General features: G+C 40.6%; 4 protein-coding genes across 8 annotated transcripts in view; 2 read left to right on the top strand and 2 right to left on the bottom strand.

The window, feature by feature from the left end:
• Positions 1–16,173, top strand: part of LOC128856979 (ribosomal protein S6 kinase 2 beta) — a 30,247-nt gene extending 14,074 nt beyond the window's left edge. The window contains exons 2-3 of the mRNA XM_054092460.1: positions 15,892–16,009; positions 16,084–16,173. Coding sequence (XP_053948435.1) covers positions 15,892–15,995 — 104 coding nt within the window. The 3' untranslated portion in view covers positions 15,996–16,009; positions 16,084–16,173. The remainder of the gene's footprint in view (positions 1–15,891; positions 16,010–16,083) is intronic.
• LOC128856980 (protein phosphatase 1H) lies at positions 9,545–13,417 on the bottom strand. 4 transcript variants are annotated; one of them, XM_054092462.1, is made up of 6 exons: positions 12,333–13,416; positions 11,362–12,097; positions 11,128–11,296; positions 10,375–11,058; positions 10,027–10,152; positions 9,545–9,972 (listed from the first exon to the last, which is right to left on the bottom strand). In XM_054092462.1, the coding sequence occupies exons 1-5, from the start codon at positions 12,692–12,694 to the stop codon at positions 10,049–10,051; spliced, it is 2,055 nt and encodes a 684-aa protein (XP_053948437.1). In that variant the 5' UTR covers positions 12,695–13,416; the 3' UTR covers positions 9,545–9,972; positions 10,027–10,048. The 4 variants fall into 4 exon arrangements, 3 of the variants coding, with proteins under 3 accessions (XP_053948437.1, XP_053948436.1, XP_053948438.1); XR_008453882.1 differs by lacking the exon at positions 9,545–9,972 and adding an exon at positions 10,237–10,320 and having other exon boundaries at positions 10,078–10,152; positions 12,333–13,417; XM_054092461.1 differs by having other exon boundaries at positions 9,545–10,152.
• Positions 16,174–19,981: 3,808 nt separating the features above from the next.
• Positions 19,982–22,173, top strand: LOC128856984 (uncharacterized). Of its 2 annotated transcripts, none has more exons than XM_054092467.1 (2): positions 19,982–20,254; positions 21,417–22,173. In XM_054092467.1, exon 2 carries the CDS (start codon positions 21,417–21,419, stop codon positions 21,903–21,905), a length of 489 nt encoding a protein of 162 aa, XP_053948442.1. In that variant the 5' UTR covers positions 19,982–20,254; the 3' UTR covers positions 21,906–22,173. The 2 variants fall into 2 exon arrangements, with proteins under 2 accessions (XP_053948442.1, XP_053948443.1); XM_054092468.1 differs by lacking the exon at positions 19,982–20,254 and adding an exon at positions 20,261–20,426.
• Positions 22,148–24,252, bottom strand: LOC128856982 (clusterin-associated protein 1 homolog). Its single transcript, XM_054092464.1, has 3 exons — positions 23,943–24,252; positions 22,508–23,869; positions 22,148–22,443 (listed from the first exon to the last, which is right to left on the bottom strand). Exons 1-3 carry the CDS (start codon positions 23,962–23,964, stop codon positions 22,334–22,336), a joined length of 1,494 nt encoding a protein of 497 aa, XP_053948439.1. The 5' UTR covers positions 23,965–24,252; the 3' UTR covers positions 22,148–22,333.
• Positions 24,253–25,738: the final 1,486 nt, after the last annotated feature.

The raw sequence follows: 25,738 nt of genomic DNA, 5'->3' as shown, positions 1-25,738 counted from the left end.
GGACATTCAGAGGTCGGGAGTTGTTGTTATTGTTGTTGTTGTAGCAGCATAAACATTCCCCCTACCTACATACGGGGAATGCTGCTGGAGTGACAGTCCTTGGCCGGATATAAATCCGGGTCGTTTCGGTAACGTAGAACCGACTGTCGTCGAAACGAGAGGTCGGGAGTTTAGGAAGGTGGTGAAATTGAAATTGAATAGAAAAAAGCATGCCTGCCGATCCATAAGAAGGGCGTTCCTGCAATCTATGCCAATTATCGCGGGATAAGTCTTCTAAATATCGCCTATAAGGTTCTAGCGAGCGTATTGTGTCAAAGGCTGAAGCCCACCGTCAACCAACTGATTGGACCTTATCATTGTGGCTTTAGACCTGGAAAGTCTACCATCGACCAAATATTCACAATACGCCAAATCTTGGAAAAGACCCATGAAAGGGGAATCGACACCATCTTTTCGTCGACTTCAAAGGTGCATTCGACAGTACGGAAAGGAGTTACCTGTATGCCGCTATGTCTGAATTTGGTATCCCCGGAAAACTAATACGGCTATGTAAGATGACGTTGCTCAACACCAGCAGCGCCGTCAGAATTGGGAAGGACCTCTCCGAGCCGTTTGATACCAAACGAGGTTTCAGACAGGGTGACTCGCTGTCGTGTGACTTCTTTAACCTGATGTTGGAGAGCATCGTACGAGCCGCAGAACTTAATCGCTCAGGCACAATATTTTATAAGAGCGTACAATTGCTGGCGTATGCCGATAATTTCGAGGTTGTAAAATACCTCGTTTAACTAGCAACCAGTATTAACACCGATAACAATGTCAGCCTGCAAATCCAACGTAGAATCTCTCGTGGAAACGAGTGCTACTTTGGACTAAGTGGGCAATTGAGTAATAAAATCCTCTCTCGACAAACAAAACTAACACTCTACAAGGCTCTCACCATACCCGTCCTAACGTTGGGCGCAAAAGCGTGGACGATGACAACATCCGATGAAGCGACGCTTGGAGAGAAAGATTCTGCCGAAGATTTTTGGACCTTTGCACGTTGGCAACGGCGAATATCGCAGACGATGGAACGATGAGCTGTATGAGCTTTACGACGACATAGACATAACGCAGCGAATAAAGATCCAGCGGCTACGCTGGCTGGGTCATATCGCCCGAATGGATGCAAACGCTCCGGCTCTGAAAGTATTCGATGAGGTACCAGCTGGTGGTAGCAGAGGTGGAGGAAGGCCTCCTTTGCGTTGAAAAGATCAGGTGGAGAAGGACTTGTCTTCACTTGGTGTGTCCAATTGGCGCCGGTTAGCACGAGAAAGAAACGACTGACGCGCTTTGTTAAACTCGGCCAAAATCGCGTAAGCGGTTATCGCGCCAATTAAGAAGAAGTTGAAATTTGAAATTTGAAAAGCCGAGCCAAGAAGCACCGAGAGATTTGGTAACTCCTAAAACACTCAGGCTAAAGAGCCCATTGTATTTAAAGCTCTGGAAAGTGAAAGGGTAGATAGTCAAGGAGGAAAGGAGAGAAGTATCAGATGGAAAAAGATAGGATAGGATAGAGGAATGTGGGTAGTTAGATTTGTGAGAATTTTCCAGATTCTTTGATAAATCTGAAAATATCCTCCAGTTTGAGAAATCGAATTTTATTTGTTCTCTCTTCGGAACCCGAAATTCGTAACCTTGCTCTTGTAAAATCGGAACACTCACAGAGAAAGTGCTCAGTGCCATCCGCCTTCTATAAGCAAGATAGGCAAATTGGGCCTCAATGATTCCAATGATGGTCATACGTTGTCCCCATGGATTGTGTCCTATAATAATACCGAACATCAACCGAACGTTTTTTCTTTCAAGTTTTAGAAGAAAGTCCGACAGTTTTCTGTTCGGGCTTGTCACAAAATACTTTCAGTTCTGCAGTGTTCAAGACCGGACCATCCCTCTTTATGTAAATTACTTACATACATAGTCGCTGATTCAATTCTTGATTCCTGCAGAACTGATTCCGATTATTGGCTATGGTCCCTGTGAGGGAACCGCTGATCCACAGTTGGCCAATTCATTGGCAATTTCATTCCCTTCAGGTGGTAAGTGTATCCCGATGAATGTCATTTAGCGTCTGTCTAAATACTGTTCGGCCCAGTAGTTGACTCGGGTTCTTCCCGACTAAGGTCTGTCGCCACACAGTACACTAGCTTTCGTTGGTTGGTTGAAGTGGTGATTCATCCAGAATTCAACTAGCGTTTTCGCACCTTTTTGTTGCCACCTCCTTGTTACTAATTTGTTTAACGGTTATTTACAGTACAACTATATCCAGTCTGTGCGGATTAAGAAGCTTATTAGAAAGGGGAATTGCGCAACTTATTTCTCAGAAAAGTGCAAGACAGATGGAGCTCCATTTCGTCAGTGTGTGGTATTTCGAAAATCCTATGGCCCCGTGCAATAGAAGCAGGACTTAGATAGTCTTGGGTAGTTCACGCGATTCAATTTTTAAACTTGTAGCTGTGCTTACCGGTCACTCTGTGCGATTGGCACTCACGCAGAAACGCTTGGTTTACCATATAATCCCCTTTGCAGAAGCTGTGGGGGGCTTTCAGAGAAGAATGCTCTTGAGCATTTTCTCTGTAAATGTCCACTTTTGGCAGTTAGATTATTAAGGGTAATAGGTATTCCTTTCTTCAGCAACCTGAGGCAGTGCTCCAACCTAAATCCCATCAACCTTCTGCGTTACATCAACAGCTCTGATTGGCTGTAGATATCTGCGCGCTGACGGTCTCAAAATGGTATCAAAACGGCGTTTTAGTGCTTTAGTCTGGTACTTCACCGATTTCACCACCGAAATCGAAATAATACGAAAATCTACAGTTCAGGGCTGTCGAAATTGCCAAATTTCATCAGAATATCCATGGGAGAAGATATTCGCGAGCTAATAGAGTCACACTAACACTGAACACAGGCCGATAGAGTTTGACATTACACCCTGCGTTCCCAAAGATGAAATCGAGTTTCGCTCAAAGAATAGCTCCGAAAGTGTGAAAAGCATGCTTTAGGTTTTAATGAAGTTACTTTTTTCTCAAAAGAATCATCACAGGGTCTGAAGATACTAGTCTCGATGTTTAAAAAAATATTTACTAAATATTTTGATAAATATTGAAAAAAAAATATATTTTCCCATTTTTTAATATCTTGGAAATCCGACGCAGTTCAGAATCGAATTCATCGTCAAAAACCTACCAGAAAGTATTGTCTTATTCTTATTTCTGCAGGCGAATAAAATTGTGTCGGCTTATGCAATCAATATTTCAATTCAAAAAGAAAAGAAAATTGGCATCAAGCCGCAGCGATTACTGATTTAATGCAACATTAAGTGCACGGCCATGACCGATGGCAATCAACCATTTGCGCAATGGTAATAAACCATTTCCTGATCTCAAACTGTTATCTGGAGGCATTTTATAGCCGCAAGAGGAAATGAAAGCCAGTTCGTGTCAAGCTCGACGGTGATAGCTGCTTATCTTCACAAGTTGATAACACCGCAATTTGTTAGTTATCTAATTATAAAGGAAATTACTCAACAAAACAGCGAAGCAACACAAGCAAATTTTAAACTAAAAGCTAAATAAAAATTGTTACAAAAATAGGTTTTGAATTTGTCGTTTGCACAGAGTACAACTCTCTCACATAAAATTTTGGAGAATGCTGCGGAAGTGGCAGACCTTGAGCTGTTTTAAATCCGTATCATTTAGATGACGTAGACGCGACTGAGATGATTAAAGTTTAGAAATTATCAATTTTTGTTAGCCACCTACGAGATTCAAAGAACTTTTGCTATTTACCACCAGATACAAGGTACCAACTTTCACTTTCGCCCAGTGTAAAGTACTTTGGGGTAATTCTGGACTTTCAACTTAGCTGGAAACTGAACATTGAAGAACGGATAAGTTAAGTACTACTTGCAGCGCGGTGAGATTGCAGAGATAAAGGAAGCTGGACAACAAGATCGTACGGTCACAGCAAGACCCTCCCACAGGGACCCTCACTGCTAAAAAAAAATCAGACTACACAGTCGTCCCCGACCTTAACTTCAAGAAAGACTTTAGGGTACGTTTTCCACGAGAGCCGAGGAAAGGAAAAGTGATTGGTACATTCGACATTGAAATCTACACTGATAGTTCTAAGATGAAGTGTGGTGTTGGAGCTGGCCTCTGTTCGGAGCCGCTCAACATATCCAAATCAATCCTACTTCCTGACTATACCAGCGTGTTCCAAGCAGAACTACTAACAATCAGAGAAGCATGTAAGTCACTAAAACTCTACAAGGAACTTCGTGCAAAAGTAGCTATCTTTTCGGACAGTGAAGCAGCTATCAAGGCCTTAGATTCCAATTCCATTTCATCCAAGTTAGTTTTACAGTACAGAAAAGAATTAGCTGCTTGGTCAACGGTTTCAAATTTCTCTGATATGGGATCTCAGCCATAGGAACATAGAGCGTAATGAGATGGCAGATGAGCTAGCAAGAAAAGGTTCGGCACTAGACATAGTAGAGGCGGGGGCAGTCGCCACCCACTCAACACAATAAAAGCATCCACTGCTTCACACTATCATGCTTTAGCCGAAAGAAGGTGGACGCCATTAACTACATGTATTACATCAAAAAAACACATAGCCGTCGTAAAAAATCCAATGGTCGAATTACCTGTTAGGATGCTCTCGGCCAAACGTTTCACTTATAACTGCAACCCTTACAGCTCATTGGAAGGTAGGCGATCATGCAGCCAGACTCAACCTACCTTTCAATCCCATCTGCAGAACTTTCAAGCGGAAGAGGTGAAGGAAAGTCTTTTCCACTACTTATGTGAATGTCAAGGGCTAGCTAGAGCACGACTCCACTCCTTCGCTAAGCCGTTCTTACAGCAAGTGAATGAGATCTCAGACATCGAGGTAAAGCATTTGTTGCTGAACTTGGATCTCACAAAATTGATCTGAAAAAAAAAAACAAGACATCATCGCACGAGAATAGTGGTAGTAAAAGGGTGCTGGTCGTTAATTACGAATATTTCAGCAGGAATACTCAACCACTACAACAACAACAACAAGGGAAGTAGAAATTGCTTTTATATCTAGGAAGAAATTGAGGTCTTCAACCTAAGTATCCATTATAACTGTATACGCCGGTTATACGCCTAATTTTATCATACGGATCGGTAGTTTGGTCGAAAGCTCTAGGGAGAGATTACAATACCAAAATACTAGGCAGAATACAAATATCAGCTTGTGCAATAACGGTCGGTGCAATCAGATCAAAGTCCTAGGGAGGGTATTATTGCAATTCCGGTATATCTGCATACCCAGAAGATGGCAACCCTGAGTGCGGAAGGAAAAAACGTATGGCCACACCAGTCTATTATTGCGACGAGCTCTGTACACCTCGGAGAGCATGTAATCCATGGTCCACGATGGTGACATTCAACAGGAATATAACCACTCTCTTTCCGTCTCAGGAGGAATGAAGGAAGGGATTCTCATTTAATAACTTCGACACTAAAGTCTATACAGCTGGCTCTGAAATGAATTGTGGTGTCGGAGTTGGTATATATTCTCATGGACTTAGAATTGGAAAATTTATGCTTCTTCCTAATACTTGCTTCCAGGCGGAAGCACTGACAATTGGGGAAGATTGAAGGCTACTAATCACAGATTTCTCCTTTAAGGGCAATATCGCTTTTCTTTCGGATAGCCAAGCTGCAATCCCGGCACTGGATTCAGCTACAACTAAACTGGTCGAACAAAGTAGGAATGGCCTTAGCACCTTGAGTGAAAAACATAACGCCAACTTAATCTGGGTTCCGGAACATCGGAACATTGAAGGTAACGAAAAAGCAGATGAACTGGGGGAAGAGGGAATCTGCTGTTCTTGCAGAATCGGTATTGACATCACTGGGTGCAATCTTCCAAATACTTCCGAATCGCAGATTGTATAAGTAGATGGAGAGACACCAGACGACACGCACAATTAGCAGAACGTTATGACCCACCTATAACCACAAACAAACGTCAACATTGATAAACATGAAACGACGGGACGTTTGGAGATTCACGGCAGCCATAACTGGCTTTTGGTTTGTCGGGGAAGAAGCAGCCGAAATATGCACCCGTCAAAACACACCCTGTCATAGTTGTAAAGAACCAGAGAAAAAGGAAACAATCTTCCATTTCCTCTATGAATGCCCTACTCTATGGAAGAAGAGAATGCCATCATCATCATCATATTGGCTTATAGTCAGGGGTGGATCATTGCCTCCTCTACAATACCTCCCCATTCTTCTCGGTTCAGCCCGCTTTCGCTCTACGTTGTGAGATTCTCATCTTTCGTATGTCGTCTTTTACGTCTTGCAATCATCGTCACCTTGGCTGGCCTCTCCTAAAATGCTCCTTCAGGATTTGCTGCAAAAACTTTTTTGGTTGCTCTTTCGCTGCTCATACTTAGGACGTGTCCATACCACCCTAATCTTTGTGACTTTATAAACCGCGTTACATTTCGTCCCGCGATTAAAGCACTGAGCTCGTTGTTTCACGGTGTGCACCGTCGTCAAATCGTATAGCGCCGAATATTGTTCAGAGAATTTTTCTTTCAAATCGCATCAGTAAATTCACGTCATTAACTTTAAGGAACCAGTAAAGAACCGGTCTTATTATAGTTTTGTACATCTGGAGCTTTTGTTCCTTTGATATCAATGAAGACTTCAAAAGTTTAATATGGCCAAAGTATGCTCTGTTAACTCGAAGAGATGTTCGAGCTATTTTAGCCGACTATTCACATTGCATCCTCCGGCAGACAGATCCAAGCGCCGTGCCATCGAACGGCTGCACAAACTGACCAACGACAGTGCGCCACTTACTTTCTCTTGTGGTGAGGTTCAGGCGGCCTATCAACAAAACCAAACCATCTAAAGCGATAGGCTCTGACGGACTTAACAAATTGATGCTGAAGCACCTGGGTCCATTGGGAGTAGGATTTCTCACAAGGGGTTTCAATCCTTGGCCACTTACATTATCCTTGTCAAGTGGAAAGCAGGGAGAGTGGCCCCACTACTGAAACCTGGGAAACCCGCCAACCAAGAGGAATCTTATCGGCCGATAACTCTCCTTTCCCCAGTAGTGAATACACTTGAAGCCTTCCTACTCTCACTCTTCACGAAACACCTGCCCCCAGCCCCACATCAGCATGGTTTCCGACGAGTGCACAGCACCACCACTCACCGTCATTAACGCCTAGATAAACCGCGGGTTTAACCAAAACCGTCCCTGCGAGAGGACTGTTCTAGTAGCGTTGGACTTGAAGAAGGCTTTCGATACTGTCAGCTATTCCACGCTACAAGATGATATTTTTTAGTCGACACTCCCGCCAGGGTTGAAGAGGCCCTCCGCCAACTATCTGAGCGGTCGTCACTCGTCAGCGATTTTTCGAGACCAAACATCCAAACAGAGGAAGATCAAGCAAAGTGTTCCACAGGGCGGTGTCCTTTCACTCTTGCTGTTCAACTTCTCTCTATCGAAGCTCCCCCAACCACCAGAGGGAGTCTCCCTGGTCTCATACGCTGACGACTGCACAAAAGTGCTGCCACTACTAAGGAAAGCAGAAATATCGCACGTCATACCCTCTTGGTTGGCGAAATTTTCGGCTGTGTGGCTACCTGCTTGATACATTTCAGGCAAAATTTGGAGTCAACGAGATCGCTGAACTCAATTATTTCACCATCTACACGCTAAAAATTTAATAGATATCCGATTATCCGATATCTGGTTTGCAAAGAAATTGGCTGGGGGACAGGGGTCGGCAATTTTTTGAGTCGGAAGAGTCAAAAATTACAATTTATAAAATTTCAAAGTGTTTAAAGAGCCACAATATGCTTTCTGGCCAACATTTAATAGTACTCGAACTTGTTTTTAAACTCTATGAATTTTCCACTCCACAAAGTTTTACTTTTTAAATCCATCAATTGCATTTCTAGAGATCTAGTATCAATTCCTAATAGCTCCATGTGGATTTGGCTACTATTTGTGTTGACAGAATTTACTATGAATCGTAGGGTGGTTTTATTGGTTTTGAATCGCTCAGATCTGCTAGCAAATTCATCTCTAATTTTTCCAATAACTGTGCTGAAGTAACTCGTGTCAATAGTTGCACGGATATTATTGCACTGATTTTTGCTTTAGAAATTGAAATGGAAGTTGTTGTTGTTGTAGCAGCATAAACATTTCCCATACATATACGGGGAATGCTGTTGAAGTGGCAGTCTTTGGCTGGATATAAATCAGGGTCGCTCAGGTTACGTAGAACCAACGCTCGTGAGCACGAAAAAATTAAGTAATTTACCGCTATGAATATCTTCTGTAAAATAAATTAATTTTTCTTCAAAACAAATCAATTCTTCTACCTAAACATAGGCTGGATTCTCCTTTCCTTGCAGTTTTAGATTCAGGTCGTGTAATTTCGCTGTGATATCCACCATAAGTAAAATGTTTACCAATTTTTTGTCGTTCTCTAATTCAGGGTGATTAATGTCCTTTTCATTTAGGAATTTATTTATTCCATTCAAGCACAAAGCAAAACGTTTCAACACTCTACCGTTGAAGAGCCAACGCACTTTATTGTGAAGAAGGAAGTCGGAATACTGAGTCTTCACTTCGTTAAAGAATTCTTTACAGTCAGCGAGTCAAAGTGGCTGAAAGATAGAATCGGTGGCTAATCCTCGTTAATCGGATCGGAACGATTTAAATTTTTTTTTTTTTATACAGTAAATAGTATTTGCGTATGGAACTAAAGAGGCGCAACTTCATATCCAAAGAGCAGCATGCGGTTCGCGCCGCAGGTTGCCGACCACTGGCTTAGGAGTTAGAGTGGATATTAATGTGAAAAATTTTAGTGAATTTAATTTTATTAATTTTTTTTATTTCTTCTTCTTCTTCTTGCACAACGTTACAACGCGGGGTGCGTCAAAGCTTCCTTCAAAATGCTCCTCCAAAGCGGTCTATATTGAGCTTTTGCTTCGTAGTTACGTATTCCCAGCTTCTTAAGATCGTGTTCCACTGCGTCTATCCAACGGTTCCTCGGTCTGCCTTTGGCCTTCACGCCCATTAGCTTTCCTGTCAAGGCTTTCTTCTCAGTACAGTCAACAGGCATACAGATCACATGACCTAGCCATCTTATGCGCTGCGCTTTAACAAAACGCACAGCTGTCCCGTTCTGAGTTAGATCGTTCAGTTACGAATTCAATCGGATTCTATAGGTACCATCATCTATTCTTATTGGGCCAAAGATCTTTCTTAAAATTTTTCTTTCCATGCGAGCAATCTCAGCACAATCATCAACCTTAAGAGTCCATGCCTCACAACCATATGTTTTTTATTTCTTACAAGTCTATAAACGAGTTGTAAAAGCGTGCTTCAAATTAAACGAAAAATGTGCTAAATATTTTCAACCTTTAGTATAAAATACCCAAATAACCCAGCCATTTTTTTTGTTTTCTTAATAAAACTATAATTCTATTCTTTCGAAAATCATGAATTATTACATTTTTATTGAACAATATTAAAATGTTTATAAATTTTTCTCACATTTGTAGTGTTAATTTGAATTTTCAATTTATAAATGACTTTCATCTCTACTCAGTATAAAGATTTAAGTTCGCATGGTAGCGGGTTGGGGCTAGAGCCGATTTGTGACCATAAATGCGGCCATAAGATACGCAGGTGTACGTAAACAAAATAAATTATTATGTTCATATATCGATTATTAGTTTCTCTCTGGTAATGATTCATAAACTTTCACTTGCTAAATTTCACTTCCGCAACATTGCGCTACTTTTCTGACGTTTCCTTTACTTCGCTTTTTACGTTACTTCGCGTACTTCGCGTACTTCTCATACTTGATTTCTTTATTTAAGTGCGTTTCTTTTTGCTAGTTAAGTTTGCTGTCTATGTACTAATTATTAATTATTTATTTATTTAGTATAAAATATATACGCTAACCTAAGCGTACGCTTTTGTTTTCTCAACGCTTATCTTTGCGATTACGATTGCGATGTTGTTGATGTTGTTGGTGTTGCTTTGATTTCTCTTCTTGATTCGTCTTCTCCTGAATGGTGGCAAACGTTCCTGGAATAACATATAGAGAGGGAGATAGAGAGAGAGAACGTGTGAAATAGAGAGATGAATAATGTCATCAACAATGCACTGTACATCTTCTTTTACGTTAGCCACTTGCTATGAAAAATTTGAGCCTCTTCAGCGCATCGGCAAGCGCCCTCTGCACTTATTCGAAGCCTTTAAAAGACAAAAAGCGTTGAGTAACTGCTACTGACTAAATATTTCACGCACCTGTTTCCTCCTTTTTAACATCATCTTCCGCCTGCTCAATAGCATCCAGGGTAGATATTGCAGCGGTCAGCTCATTTTCGATCAATTCATTCATATCGTTTGCCGTCATTGTTAAGCCAACTTTGCTTGCTTCAGAATTGGCCAATTGCGCTTGTTCGCCATTTTCGGGTTTTTTATGTACATCCTCTTCTATCTCAACAGTGGCCTGTGCTTGTTGTCTATTCACTTCTACAACCACTTCTTCCTCTTCCTCCTCGTCGTGTCCTATTTCTACTTGTGCTTTTGTCACGCCATTCACCAATGTCTCATCCTCACACGCTTCGGTGGCGCTTTGTGTCATCTTAGCGCGTCGCTCTTTTAGCTCTTTTAGCAATTGTACACACTTCTTTTCCCATTCGGCAGCCTCTTTGTAATACTGATAGACGGGAATCACAATCACTGAGATATCGTCAACTGTTGCAGCGGCTTTGCTGTCGGCCAAACGCCAATGACCCGAATCATTGATTTTACCACGCGCTCGCGCTACCAATTCCTGTGCTACCATTGTGTAGCGGTGCTCTTCTGTAGGGTATTTGGTCAATGTTTGAAAAACGGTGCGTGCTACTGCCTCATTCTCGGAAACATCCCATAGACCGTCGGTGGCCATAACCAGTATGCCATAGTCACCATCCTCGTTATTTTCACCTAAAAAGAAAATTTATATTTTACACGGGTATGATTGAGTTTTACTTTGTTGCTGCTTGCACAACTCGCCTGGAATGCTGACGATTTTGGAAAGGTCGCGCACAACCACTTCCGGATGGGGCGTGAGAAATGGTTTGATTTTGGTGCCTGTACTGATGGCCAAGAGATCATGATCGCCGAATCCACGTGTTACGCCCAGTGTGCCCAACAATCGGCTACGCTTTCCTTCGCCCGTCACCTGCAAATACAACAACAACGTGGGTTAAAAAAATGCATGCAATGTATACGAACGCATGCACTCACCACTGGCATTCGCAAATCTTCGCCCGTCAATGTCTTGTAAGTCCAACCTTTCATGGTGCCTTGACGGCAAAGTATGCGCTGACCCAAATCCTTGGCGTTTGGTCTTTTTGAATACTCCATGGCGGTATACTGCTCCCCTATCAAATGTGGCACCAAGAGTGCTACTGTGAGCAAGCGTTGCCTCTCCGTCTCGGGAGTGTGATCGAATGAAAACGGCACCGCAAATACTTCCTGCGCATCGGTATTGCGCTCAGCACTAATCACCGACGTCGTACTAGTGGCCGACTTGTGTTTTTCATCATGCGTGGTGCCACTTCTACGCTGACACAACACCGCGCGACTGTCGCCAGCGTTAGCCACAAACAGCTTACCATTGATGAACAGTGCAACGCAAGCTGTGCAACCGCCCGCATCCCGATACCGATTACGATCTTGTGCAATTAATGCATCCATACTGAAAAAAGCGCTTTCAAGTGCACCAATAATGAGGTCATCCTTGGAGACGCGCCGATGTAATTGACTGGGATGCAGGAAGCCACTATTTGGATTTGCATTGATTGACTCCTCATCCGGACGAAGTAGTAGTTCTAAGCAATCCACCAGTTTTTCATGTAGAATATGGTGGAATTGATGCGAGGCCGCCAAAGCGGCACCATAGCCAGCGTGGCCATCAAAAATGCCATAATACGTGTATGGTAAGCCTGGGTGGCTATGAGTCGGGTCAGAAAGTACTCGCCTAAGGGTTTGAAGAAACAAAAACAAAAACTCAAATTTTACTTATTTTACAATGGAAAATGGATCACCTTATCGCTTCAGTTACTTTGGTGTTAAAACTATGCAAATGCTTGTGGAATTAGGTATACAAAGCAAACTGATAAGCGTTGACTCAGCATTCTGTTTAACGTTGTAACACCAGCGATAAGCTGTTTTTGATCCATTTTCTTGCCTATTCCACAAGTATTTGAACTTGCCTGCAAAAGGCTGCCTGGTCTTCGTTCCACTCCGATTTGCCGGAATTCACGCACTCTGCGTAGCCAGTGCCCCACGGCAGTAAGTAGATGTCCCGTGGCACAATGATGGGGCGTACATTGTGGTCGGCAGAGGCGCGCAATTCGTCGATTGTCAAAAGTTGCAGAAATGGCGGACGTGCATACGCGAATTTGTCGCGTTTATTCTGTTGATGAGCCATTCGCATCTGGTAATTTGATGCAGCGCTGATTATGCCACCACGATTTAGCTGATGGCTGGGCACTGATGGCAGCGGTGGTATATCCGGCGCAATTACCGAAATCAATCGATTTTTGATATTGGTTATGCTGAACATATTAGACATCTCTGCGCCAGTGGCAAGCGATGTTCTAAAAAAAACTGAAAAGAGTTTATGGAATGTGAGCCACTGGAAGCTATCCGATATGTTAACAGCTGCTTATTTAGTGGTGACCAGAGTAGTAGTTACAACAGCAGGTTCTTGTTATTTTTGTTGACAATAACGCTCCTCGCCAGCGCAGCAATTAAATCTCTCACTTGCACACGCAAAAGTGAGCTATCAAACTATCGTTAAAGATCACAGGGCCGATAGAAAATCGCACCAATTGCTTTGTTGTCTGTTTATGTTCTCTACGTAACTGGATGCTCGCAACGTTTCCCCTTGCACTTTCGCGCGTTTACTTAGTACCACAATGAGTGTTTTTGTTCTCGACACCTTTTACATTGCTCGTAGGTTTGTCACTACGTTGTCCACTTTTCGTTGTTCGCCAACCAACCACTGCTACTGCTATTGTTGCTGCTGCCACCACGTCCGTGTTTGTTGTTTCGTCAGCGTCCGCAGAAATCAATAATCCACCGCAGATTTCCTAATCGCTTTAACATTGGTGAGCACAACAGCTTCAAAGTTTATCGTGTTTTTCATCAAAATTGAAGATATAAACAAATTTTATTGGTAAAATATTTGTTTTCTTTCTAGTATACTGCCTTAAGCAACTTTTCACTTCGCTGAATATTTCGTGTTTCTTAATTTTCTTCTCTTTTTTGTTTTTACATTGCCAACGTTAAACGTCAAATTGCTATCAGCCACCGCGCAAGCTGTCGCTAGTGTCAAATACGCAGGTCTCTTTGCAAATTTTTAAAAAGCTCTTTATTATAACGGCAAAGCTTTGCTCAGTTGAGCTTTTCACTAGAATTTGATGTAGTATACATATAAATTTTATACGAATTTAATTTATGAATTTTTTTTTTCGTTTAAAAACCGGAAATCGTGTAACAGAATTATTTGACACATACACAGAAGAGAACGGAAAATATTGATGTTCCATTTCGAAGTGTATTTGTATCGAAATATTTGTACGGATAGTAATAAAGTTAAAGTTAATTTTTGAAGAGCCGTGAGCCGTTTTGTATGCATGTGGGGACAAAAATATAATACATTTGCCAGCAATTCATAAATTAATTAGAAACATATTTAAAATCGGTGGAGTTTTTCAGAGTTTCTACTTTTTTTGATAAACAAAAAGTTAAGTTTACTTAAATACATGATTCATGACTTAAATAAAGAATTTTGGCAGAAAAATATTAAATGAAATAAAAGGCAATAAATATTATACGAAAGTTTGTAAACAGTTACATGATGGCTACCCGATTAGAAGGTCGTGTAGACCTCGCGGCTACAATAGAAATAAACAACTACATATACATACACGCCAATCTATCTAAAGAAACCGCAACGACATAAAAATAAATAAAATAACAAGACAATTCCGCTGAAATTAATACATATATTCTACTTTTTTTTATTTGTAACTTTTATTTAAATGGCCGGAAGTAATATGCTCCCAAGACAACATAAAAAAAAACGTAAAATCAAATGAAATTTAATTAGCAAATCAAATTTAATTAGCCAATGAAAAAAAAAAATATAAAACCATCGATTCAAAATAAAAATAAAAAAATGTATTTAATTTAAAAAATTAGAATACAGAAATCATAAAAAAAACTAGAAGTTACCTTACAAGGCGCATTTATTAAAGGTGGTGGCACTAGACCAACAACAATATTTTGTACGTTTGATTGTCAAAGAAAAGTTTTGGCAATGTGGAAAACAAATAATGAATTCACCTTGCTTCATTCTGAGCTGACAGCCACATGGGCACGGGGAAAGAAAAAAAGTGCGTTTAGCGTAGTACACATAACGGAAGTGAAACATTCAAAGCAGAAAAAGAAAAAGGGAGAGACCCGAGAGAGAATGAGTGAGAGAGAGAGAGAGACCCGAGAGAGAATGAGGGAGAGAGAGAGAGAAAGAAAATATATCTAAATAAATTCACAACATTTGCAGAGAATACAAATAGACAAAATTTACAGAATACGTAGAAGGGTCGACCGGTGTAGGTAAACGCGGGACACAAACCGTGGCAACCACGCGCACTACTTCGAGCGTTTATCACCCGCACAAACGCAGCGATTCCAGGACCGCAGCCACGGCACAAATTACCGCAAGGCAATACCAATAAATCCGACACCGGAATGGATAGCACTTTATAGTACGCTCAAGCACTAGCCAGGGAACGGAACTAAGCGCCAAAAAAAAAAACACCAAAAAAATTGGGAACAAAAAACGATAGGCTTCAAGAAAATATAACGCCAAAAAGTAGACACCAAAAATATATTTCCTACAAGTTTGCACCAACAAACAAGCACCAAAATGTAGGCAGTGTTATTTCTCACTAGGAATTAGCAACCACAAGGAAAAATTCAGGAAAAATAGCCTAAAGTGTATCTAAGATATATATAAGGTATAGCTCTCTCTCTCCTTTTCCTCTACGTTATATCTTTTTTCCTTCTCGCGGAACGAAAATGCCTTGAAATTTTACTCTCCATTCTCGCTCGTCCATCGACGCGTGAGAATTTTCACTTCAAAAAACAAAAAAAAAGCAAATCAGCTGATTTATTGATATCACCTTTAATCGGTTCGCCTTGTAATAACGGTTATTATTACTTCAAAATACAATTTGACTCACAAATGGTGGAATACGGTGGCGTTTTGTGGATTTTCATCCCGCCATTTTAATAAAAATTGAAAAAAAGAAAGCCTATAAATAATACACTTCGTCTCGGTCTGGTGTGCTCGGATTTTTCGATAATTATAAAAAAAGGAAACCATTGGAAAATTGTTACCATTTACCGGGGACTTGCTACTCTGTGCTTTGAATCAGCATTTAATATTCGATACACTCGCCTCAGATAAAGCAAAACAAACTTACTTTTGGAGGCCCGAATAAATTTTAGAATATATTGCATTTTGCTGTTTTTTTTTTTTACTTTATTGCGTATTCAGTTAAGTTCTGATATATTCCGATTAACATAATCTCAACTAAAACCACTTTATGACAAGTCGAAGACATTTCAAAACACATTTTAGTTAATTTTTTATCCCACTAGATGTCGCTGGTGCCAAATATTTCGAAAAAAAGACTTATATTTATGATCCTATTTGTCTCAGATTCAAATTAATTTAATTGACATAAATTTATTTTCCAGAAATGAAACTGCTGAGCTGCGCGACGTCATCATTAATTCAAAAGCTGCCGGAGTTGTATTGGATCAGGAGAAAGTTGATCAATATATTAAGGCTATGTCCTTGACTGGCAGTGAGAAGGTAAACTAAAAATTTAAAATATTATACCCTATTTTTTAACCGAATATCAAACTGCTGTTACTTACAAATAACAGGAAAATGCGGAAAAATTGGCCGCTTTATGGATGTACACAGCGCAGATGGGCAGCTCTCGCAATTTGGCACAAACTGGAGGTAGTCGGCCGATTATGTTGATCCCCGCTGGCAGCACAAATGTAGGTTTACTAGTATAGAGAAGATTGAGTACTTATTACAGAAAAAGAAAAAAAAAGAATTAGAAAAATCACAGTTCTAGTTTTTTAAGTGGATATGTATATTTTGAGCGCTCTTCTTTATGGCAGATAACTCATTTAGTAGCCCTTATTAGGAAAAAAATAATACATGTGAAGGAAGAAATTTGAGAGCGACGAAATTTTGTCGTGATACAGTTTTAGGTGACCATAGAGAGAAAACTGTCAAAATTGTGAAAAAAAAATAAAAGTTAGGTTAGCTTAATAAGAAAACATGTTTAAAATGGAAAGGAAAGCTTATTTGTAATCCAAAATTTTGAACCAAACTACTTAAATGACATCAGCTCAACAACTGGTTTTGTAAATTTTTACAAACCAGCAGAAAGAAAAAAAAAAATTTCATCTTTTATTAACTTTTTTTCATTTAGTGAGCTATGTTTTCTCTCAATTTTGTAGTTTAAGCTTCCAAGCCTTTTTCAAATAAAGGGTTTACCAATAACAGGTGTTATTTTGAACAGCCCGCTATTTCAGTAGATGCCACTTTTGAAGCTGTCATTTTTTGATATTTGACAAGTAGAAACTACGCCATTAATAAAAATGGAACGACACAGGCTTAAACAACGCATTGAAATGATTAAAACTCACTATACAAATGGTGAAAATTTGGCAGAGACGGTTCGTAAAACTCGAAGATTTTCGGGTCATCGGTAAGCACCTTGTCGGATGGCAATACAGAAATTGGTGAACAAATTCGAACTGTTGGGACAAGTTGTGAAGAATAAAACCCGTGCACGTAGCTTAAGAACAGTCGAAAATCGAAAATATTGCTGTTGTAGCCGAAATTGTTGAAGAAAACCCAGGTTTGTCCATTCGTCGTCGTTCTTTAGAATTAGGCATTCCACAGACGTCATTACACCGTATTTTGCTTAAAGATTTGAGTCTTAAGGCTTAAAAAGACCAGTTAACACAAGAACTCAAGCCGTTCGATCATCAACAACGTCGTGGCTTTGCTGATTGGGTCGTTGAAATGCATGAACATGATTCGGAATTCCATGAGGCCCATTTCCACCTCGTTGGCTTCAGCAACAAGCAAAATCGTCGGATCTGGGGCTCAGAAAATACAGGAGAGTTATTGTTGAAAAGCCTCTCTATCCTTATCGTGTGACTGTTTGGTGCGTTTTATGGTCCGGCGGAGTCATTGAACCTTACTTTTTCGAATTGATCTGCACAACGTTTATTTTCAACAAGACGGCGCTACGTGCCACACAAGCAACGAAACCATTGATCTTTTAAGGGAATAATACCTCTTATTGGAAAACACACTAGTAAAGGCGCTGACCAATGCAGGTTGGCATTGCTTCCTTGACTTCGACAGAGATAGCGAGCTGGGAAATGACGAACAGAAGAGGCCTTATGTCACTTATTCACTGATAGCCGGCTAACGGTGTGGTATTGGCCATACCATTAAAAATCTTTAAGACTTGAATACAGATCTTGAGTTTGACTAATAGTTCAATTAGCCGCCACCCTAAATACGTACCAGTGTTAGTCGCTCTAACCAAAGAATCATGCCTTCAAAAACTCACCAACACAGAAACATCTTTTAAATGCAAAAATATAGGGGAGGTATTTAAATATCTTCGCTCTAATCTGTGCTTCTCTAGGCAATTTTGACAGTTACATTTATTGAATTTAGAGATTATTTGATTTCTCTTAATATGATTGGAAATTATTAAACCTTTAAACCGTCTCTTTATTCGAAAAAAAATTATATTCGTATGATTTGAATTTCATTCATTGCCCACAAGGCACATTTGAAGAATAAATAATGGCAACATTTTAACTCAGTAAAAATAGCAACAAATGAATGCAAAAAGAAAGAACAGCTAAGTTCAATTAGTATATGTTATTTCTCCTTAGGACCATTCAAATCCATTTTTACCGTATAAAATGTTTATTTTACATAAATTTGCAAGGTAGAGAGACATTTCTATTCTGACATTTAAAGCGATAAATGCGCCAGCCCTTTCTTCCTCTCTAATGAGGCAATATATTTTCCTTTCCGGCAGATTTCGTCACTCCGGAAGATGTTTCCTTTCACCTTATTTTCATTTTACTTGACAATTTATGCACGATTTTCGTATTGCATCTTCATTTAATTGCCTGAAGCTCAATGGGGCATTCCTACCAAAAGTCATTGTTCCTTGGCAAAGTATGTATGCATGTTCATATAGTGACACTGACACGCTGTAGGTACAGAATTCTATTATTCTTGGCATGGTGACATTTGAAGTACCCTGTGTGAAAGTCAACTGGTTTTGAACGGGTTTAGTAGTATTGATGTATTCGGTATACTCGGATTTGTGAATTTTACAGAATTACTGTTTCGTATGAGCGGCGTAGTTTTTCAAGGGGAGAATTGCGACCAGTTTTTGGGTGCTAACTATTGTAGTTTCTCTGTGGCTTTAAGCTAAACTAAGTTTAAGTGACCAACTTTGCAGGCGTAAGCTCTGTCTACAAATTCACAGAATTTTAAATGAACACTGAAAAGCTGGTCCTAATACCCGGTTTTACCAATAATTAATGAAATTAATTAATAAAATGTATTAGGCTGTTGAAAATTAAAGTTGTAAAATTTCAGCATTAAACTTTGCTATTTTAAATTTTAAATTGATTGGTGAGAGTGTATATTTGACAAATTTAAAAGTTGAGTCGAAAATCAGTGAGGGAGTTATAAAAAGACTGTTATTCGGTCGCCGTAGCCGAATGGGCTGGTGCATACGTTCGAATCTTTGTGCATGGACATCAAATAATAGAAACATTTTTTTTCTAATAGCGGTCGCCCCTAGGCAGGCAAAGGCAAACCTCCGAGTGTATTTCTGCCATGAAGAAGCTCCTCATAAAAAACCAGTTGCCGTTCGAAGTCGGCATTTGTCCCTCCCTCTTCATTGGACAAATGGACTTAAGATATACATATATTTATAAAGAGATCAAAAATTGAAGGACTCTAATGCTATTCCTCCTCCCCAACCTGATAAAATCCACTCCTGATATGTATCAAATTATCTCTCTTTGAATATTGACAAATCTCCGCACTTAATCTAAAGACCAAGAGGTGACTCTCCTTAAATTTTTTTATTGATAATTATATCATATTTACAGTTAACTATAAAACACAATAAGTTTAAAGCTATGACTACTGTGGCCTTCACCTTTTTGCATCATCCGACGAAAAAGTCCGCAAACAAAAACTCTCTTTTATCACCAAGAGCGGAATAATCTGCTAATAACGGCTTCTATTCATTACTTAGAACCGACTATTCCACACATTATATTGTAATATTTGTTATCAGTTTATCAGCGACCATCTAAGGGCCGGATTTTTGAGTACATCGCGCATTTCGAGTGGTGATGCAAAAGGGTTAAACTAGACTAAGAGATGCCACTGAATTTATTTTGACTGTTTGAAATACTCCACGGAAAATATTATGAAATGAAAAAAAAATTTGAAAAGTCAAACCAAGAACAATCTTTGAGGTTAGCTTTGCATTCTCCAGAGCCCTGAGCGCAACCTGACTGACACTAAAGACTCCCATATGTTTCCCGCTTCATTTACTCTCAATTATCCATTTCCGTTTGGAAAACAGTTGCTATTTATATCATAGCGTAATGATGGGGCAAACTCGATTCCCTAATGTAAACTGGCCATAATTTTTGACGTAGACGTAAATGCGGCTTAAAGTATGACATTTTAAAAAGTAGACGTCAGTAGAATTCTAGCCATGTCGCAGTATACACCTGTCGAACGTTCTGAAATCGTCGAACTTTACATTAAGAATCAAAACTCAATTATTCTGACTCAACGCGCGTTTCGTGCAAAATTTCCTCGGAAAAAAGCACCTACTGGTATTCTCAGTAATGTGCCACGTCCAATTATACACCGCAGAGCTAGATCAAACATCAATATCACCATTGCACGGGAAAATCGAAATCTTTCGACTGAACGCGGTGCTCAGGCTTTGGGCATCAGTAAAAGGTCAATGCGACGTATTTTACGGATCGATTTGAAGTTGTTTCCGTACAAGATTCAAACTGTGCAACAATTGAATCCACAAGACTACCCTAGACGATTGCAATACGGCAAAACAATGGGAAATTTGGCAGAAACTGAAACGAAATGTTTCCAAGCCGATTAGTGTCAAAAAAAGGTGATTTTGACTGGCCGCCGCGTTCACCTGACTTAATTGCTCCCGACTTTTTTCTGTGGGGATATTTGAAGGGAAAGGTTTACACTAACCAGCCGAAGACACTTACAGTTTTAAAAGAAAATATTCGACAAGAAATTGCAGCCATAGGACCAGATACATTAAAAAAAGTCATGGAAAATGCAAAAAAACGAGCTCAACTTTGCGTTAAAGAAAAAGGCAAACATTTGCGTGACATCATATTTCACACATAGTGTAATCGAATTCTATCAATTAACATTAGTTAACAAAACCGATTAAACTTAAATCTGTTGTATATTTTTCACATAATATGAAAAAAAAAAAATAGGGAATGGAGTTTGCCCCTCACTGTACTATATTGTTGAAGTACCATTCGGCTCCAGAATCTATTTCCTTCTTGGAACCAAAAGAAAATATCCGTCAAACCTCTTTGCATGGAAAATATTCTAGTATTTATATTTTCGGTAGAAATGAAGTTAATACCAATTTTCGTAGCACTTAGGAATAAATGAGTTCCAGCCTTTGCGAGGTGGTGAAGACGGTAAAAGCTTTCATCCTTTCTGGCGTCCTTATTCGGCCCAAGACGTTTGTGGTTCTCGGATACGCGCTCACAAATATAAAGTATCTGCTTTTACTGACAAACTGAACTTAATACAGAGGCGTCATTAGTTAGTGTGGGTAAATATTGACAGCCGTTGGCGGTGTTAACAGTGTGACAGAATAAACCTGTTACAAGTCAAACTTTTGCAACATTTTATAGAATGCAATCAATTATACTGAGTTATTTTCAATTATTCAGAAACTAGTATCACTTGCTTTCAGAAATCCCATTCTCTGTCTCAGAATTTTCCTGCAGGGCATCAATCGTACAAAAGTATGCAATCGCCTTAGGCGTCGTTACAATGCGGACATTCACTTCATTTCTCAAATTATTTTCACACTTACAACTTATATTTGACACTTTTTCCACAGATGCTGAACACACCTCCGCCACCTGTGCCGTCTGTACCTGGTCCCATGGTCGTTCCCGGCATGCCATATCGTCCTGGCATGACCTACACTCTACCACCGTACATGCGTCCTGGCTCAGTGATTTATGCCCCGACAGGCAGTGTGCCCAGTGGCACCTATCGCACACACAAGAGCAGCAAATCTGCTGGACCACCACATCGTCGCCGCCGTCCCGGACCACCACCGATACGCACAGGCAAAATGAACGCCAATCGTCGCCAGCGACGCAAATCTGAGACGGATATGATCGACAATGAAGCTTTCCAGTATACGGGGCTCGATCGCGATATAGCAGATAATTTCTTGGCGCGTCAGGAGCAAACAAATAGCCAGCCGGGTAGTCACGTAGACTATTCATCTTCGTCGACGGCGGCTAGTGAGACATATGGCAAGCAGCGTTCACGCTCGTCGTCCAAGACGAAAATCGTTTGCCGCGATGTGGTGATGTAGTCCAGTGATTTTGAGTTGAGTCGAGTCATTCTAGGGGGTTGCATCCGATCCGGGGAACCATCTAACGAAATATTATGTATAATTTACATATCTAACTGTACTATTGTAATGTTGTAATATTCGTATGCCTTACTCCGTGTTTGCTATTGTAAATAACTCTATAATATAAACTTATTCTTTAGTTTATTCGAGGATGTAATGATGCTTTCTGCAAATAGCAACTTTTGTATGTTGTACACTAATTATAGGTTTGAAATATTGATATAAAAATATATGTATGTTAAAAAAAAGGTCATAAGTGGTCCCAAACTAGGTTTTTTACCCATCCGGGAATGATAGGATCACTAACAAATCTATGCTGGCTTACGAATCCACGGCGTTTGGTGGTTTTCACAAACTGTATTGCTTTGAATTACATGAGGAACGTGTTAGAAGTCTTCATCGCTGTGATGATCCGGCTTACTTGCGGTCTTCGGACGCAACGGCAACTCTCCAGTTATCTTCGAAATGCTTATATCGTCCATTGAATTGAGGTCAACTGGAATTTCAAGCAATTAACATCAGCACAAATAAGTCCAAGTTATTTATCAAAACACACTTACAATCATCATCGACAAAGTCTCCCAATTCGGAGTCTAAATTGCTCAATAAGCCACTTGGTGCCGGCCCGCGTCCCATGCTAAGCATCCCACCCATTCCCAAGTCACTATCGGAGCTGCCAAACGAGCTGTCATCTTCGTCGCCCACGCCGCCCAACGTAGCGCGATTACTCAGCATACTGCTCATTGCGCCGCCATCACCTCCGTCATCGGCTGCTGCGCGCTCTGCTTGAGGCCGCCGATTACGCCCCGTAATGGGGCGTCCATTACGTGAAGTCGCAGTGCCGGGCCGCTTGTTCATCTTTCGTGCCGCTTCATCCAACAAACCACTATATGATCTCCTATTGCGCAGCATCATATCCTCATCCCGGATGTCTGGTATCTCGGCATCCAATCCGAAATTGCCATGTCGCAACACGCCGCTGCCATCCAGCTCCGCCTCGCCATTATTATCATCATCATCCTCAATCAGTCCTTCGGGTATGAAGGGCATCGACGACTCTTGCGCCTTCTGCAACATCGGTGAGGCGACCGGTGTGCTACGCTTGGTGCGCGCCTCGTATTGCGCGCGCAACGCATCGCGTACGTGCAGGCGCAAGAAGTACCTTTGAAACAACTCCTGCAGCTCCTTTTCGCAATCCTCGAACTCTTGCATGTGTGCCGGCCGTATTTTCTGTAATGCTTCCAGCCGCTGCTTAGTACGCTCCAGCTCGGCGCGTTTACGTTGCAATTTCGAAGTGAGGGCATTCATTTCTACGCGAGCATTCTCCAGCTGTGCACGACTCGATTGCAATTTCAGTTGAGCGGCCGCTATTGCATTCTTCAACGTGCGCTCTGCTGACGATAGCTCCATGGGACGATTGGCTTGCGCGAGACGCGCTTCCCTGTGTAACATTTCCTTAGCGAGTAGCTCATGCAGCGCAGCGCCACGTTGTGTTAAATCTGCCGAGAGCTCACGCGCGCGTCGCAAATCATCCATTTTATCACCGATATCCACCTGATTGAGACTGCGGTAATTCTCCTCATCGTCCTTGTCTTCGCCCGACTGCTGCGGTGCTATTAACATGCGCGTGATCTTCTGCAGCTCTGCGGCGGTAACGGCGGAGGAGGCATACAATTTGCGCGGATTCAGTTTGATGGCCGATTTGGTGACGAAAAATTCGGTGGCAGAACGGATGAGCAGCACGCGATCATTCTCGGTTTCCACGCTGCCGCCCAGCACAGCGCCTGGCTCAAGTAGACCGGCCAGCCATTGCAGCAGCTCAGCGACGACATGAAAAGAGGCGAGACTGCCGAAATTGTTGGCCAGTGCTTGCAAAGGGAACACATGCGGGTAGCCGAGTAGCTTGAGGTGCTCAGCAAGGTCTGCAAAAGTAATAAGGTCGCGAAGCTTTTTTCATAAAAGTATTATTCATATATTTTCTATTACAATACCTACCGCGCACTTCCTTGAATGACATTCTCGCTTTATTTGTGCTCTTGTTAAGTTTATTCTTGAGGAGATGCAATTTTTTCTTGCTGCCAAAATTTTATAAACCTTTAACTTCCCACTTAACAACGGTTTGTTGTGGCTCTAAAATATTTGTTTACGACACATTGAAGCGCCCGTTGCTAGGCTACTGTTACTTGGAGCGTAGCGTCCACTGCAACAGGTTGAGGGCAAAACAAATGCCATATTAACCCTTCGCTGCAACGGGAGAAATGGTGCGTTAAATGTTCAAAGTCTTCGTAGCTGCTGAGCGGTTATTTACGAGATATACCTGGAACGGCATAACCAAATGGTAATGCGAATTGCTTTTAATTGATACGGAAAAACGGGGTTTGATGAGTTAAAGTAATATGAATGAGGCGAGAGAATCTGTAGGAACAAATTTTCGTTAATATGTGATTCCCTGTGAAGTCATTACAAAAATAAATTGCCGCGAACACTTCTGTTAGGAGTTTGGCCGAGCTTCTCCTCCAATTTGCGGCTTGCGTCTTAATGTTGTCCGACAAATGGAGGGACCTACAGTTTTAAGCCGACTACGAACGACAGATATTTTTTATGAGGAGCTTTTCATGGCGGGAATACACTCGGAGGCTTGCCATTGCCTGCCGAGGGGCTACCGCTTTTAGAAAAAACTTTTTTCCTCATGTGTTTCATGCACTGAAATTTGAATCTACGTCCTCCGATTGGTAGTTACGCACCAAACCGTTCGGCTATGGCGACCGCAAATCATTGCCTCATGGAAATCTTTATGCTTTTCTTATATGGTTTAGACGATTAAAGGAATTAGCATTTTTTTGCCATTTTTTTGTATTGTATTGTTTACAAAGTAAGAAAAATGTAGGCAATGCAGACCCAAAAAGTAAGGCAAGATTTTAAATTTCTACATTTATAGCACTCTTCAGGGGTCCCGGTGGTCTAAACTTTTCAAAAAATCGATTTTTTATATTGTATTTTTTGATACTTCGAAAGTATAGGCCTTTAAAGATATACTGTCAAATTCTTGGAAGGATATTCCCAGTATTTTCGAATCTACAGCCGTTTTATCAGGTAGAGTCAGATTCGTCTCGCGGTGGCGTGAATGGAAAATATCTACGCTCAAAGCTTTAAACTCAATTATCACAAAACTACTCGGCCTGGTGTTGACAAAAAAAAAATCTATTCAACCGAATCGATCAATGGCTACCGCCCGTATTTCGTAGTTTTTCGATTAAAAAACTGAAAAATACCCGATTTTTAGAGTGTCAAATTCAAAACCGCGCCACTTTGTAAATTTTTTTATTCTAGTAGCGGGACATAGCTACAGTCATACTGATTAAAACATTTTTTGGTTTTGTGTTTCAGATAAATCGTCCCCTTAGTATTAAAATAGCCTATACATTTTTTGATGTTTTGAAAAAATGAATTTCAAACTTTTTGTCGAAAGTAGCTCTCACTCAAATCTCGTTATGTCTGTAAATATTTATTATTTTTTGACTGACGTTTTGACCCACTTTGTGGAACTAGAATTTGACAAAATGTTGACCACATATAAAATCGACGATGGAGAATCCAAAAATTCAATAAAAAAATAATAGCCTATGAGCACATAGGCTATTGTTATACTAAGGGGACGAAAGCCAAAATGGGCAACACCGTCGGGAGGGTGCACTTGAGCGTAATTAATTAAAAATTAATTTTTGTATACAGAAGAATTTAATTTAATTTTATCGTTTTTCATTTTTTTTATTGTAAGAAAAATTCCTGAA

The sequence above is a fragment of the Anastrepha ludens genome, chromosome 3, assembly GCF_028408465.1.
Source record: "Anastrepha ludens isolate Willacy chromosome 3, idAnaLude1.1, whole genome shotgun sequence".
Classification (NCBI taxonomy): Eukaryota; Metazoa; Arthropoda; class Insecta; order Diptera; family Tephritidae; genus Anastrepha; species Anastrepha ludens.
The sequence above is the reverse complement of the archived record's forward strand: the minus strand, read 5'-3'. Positions and strand labels throughout refer to the sequence as shown.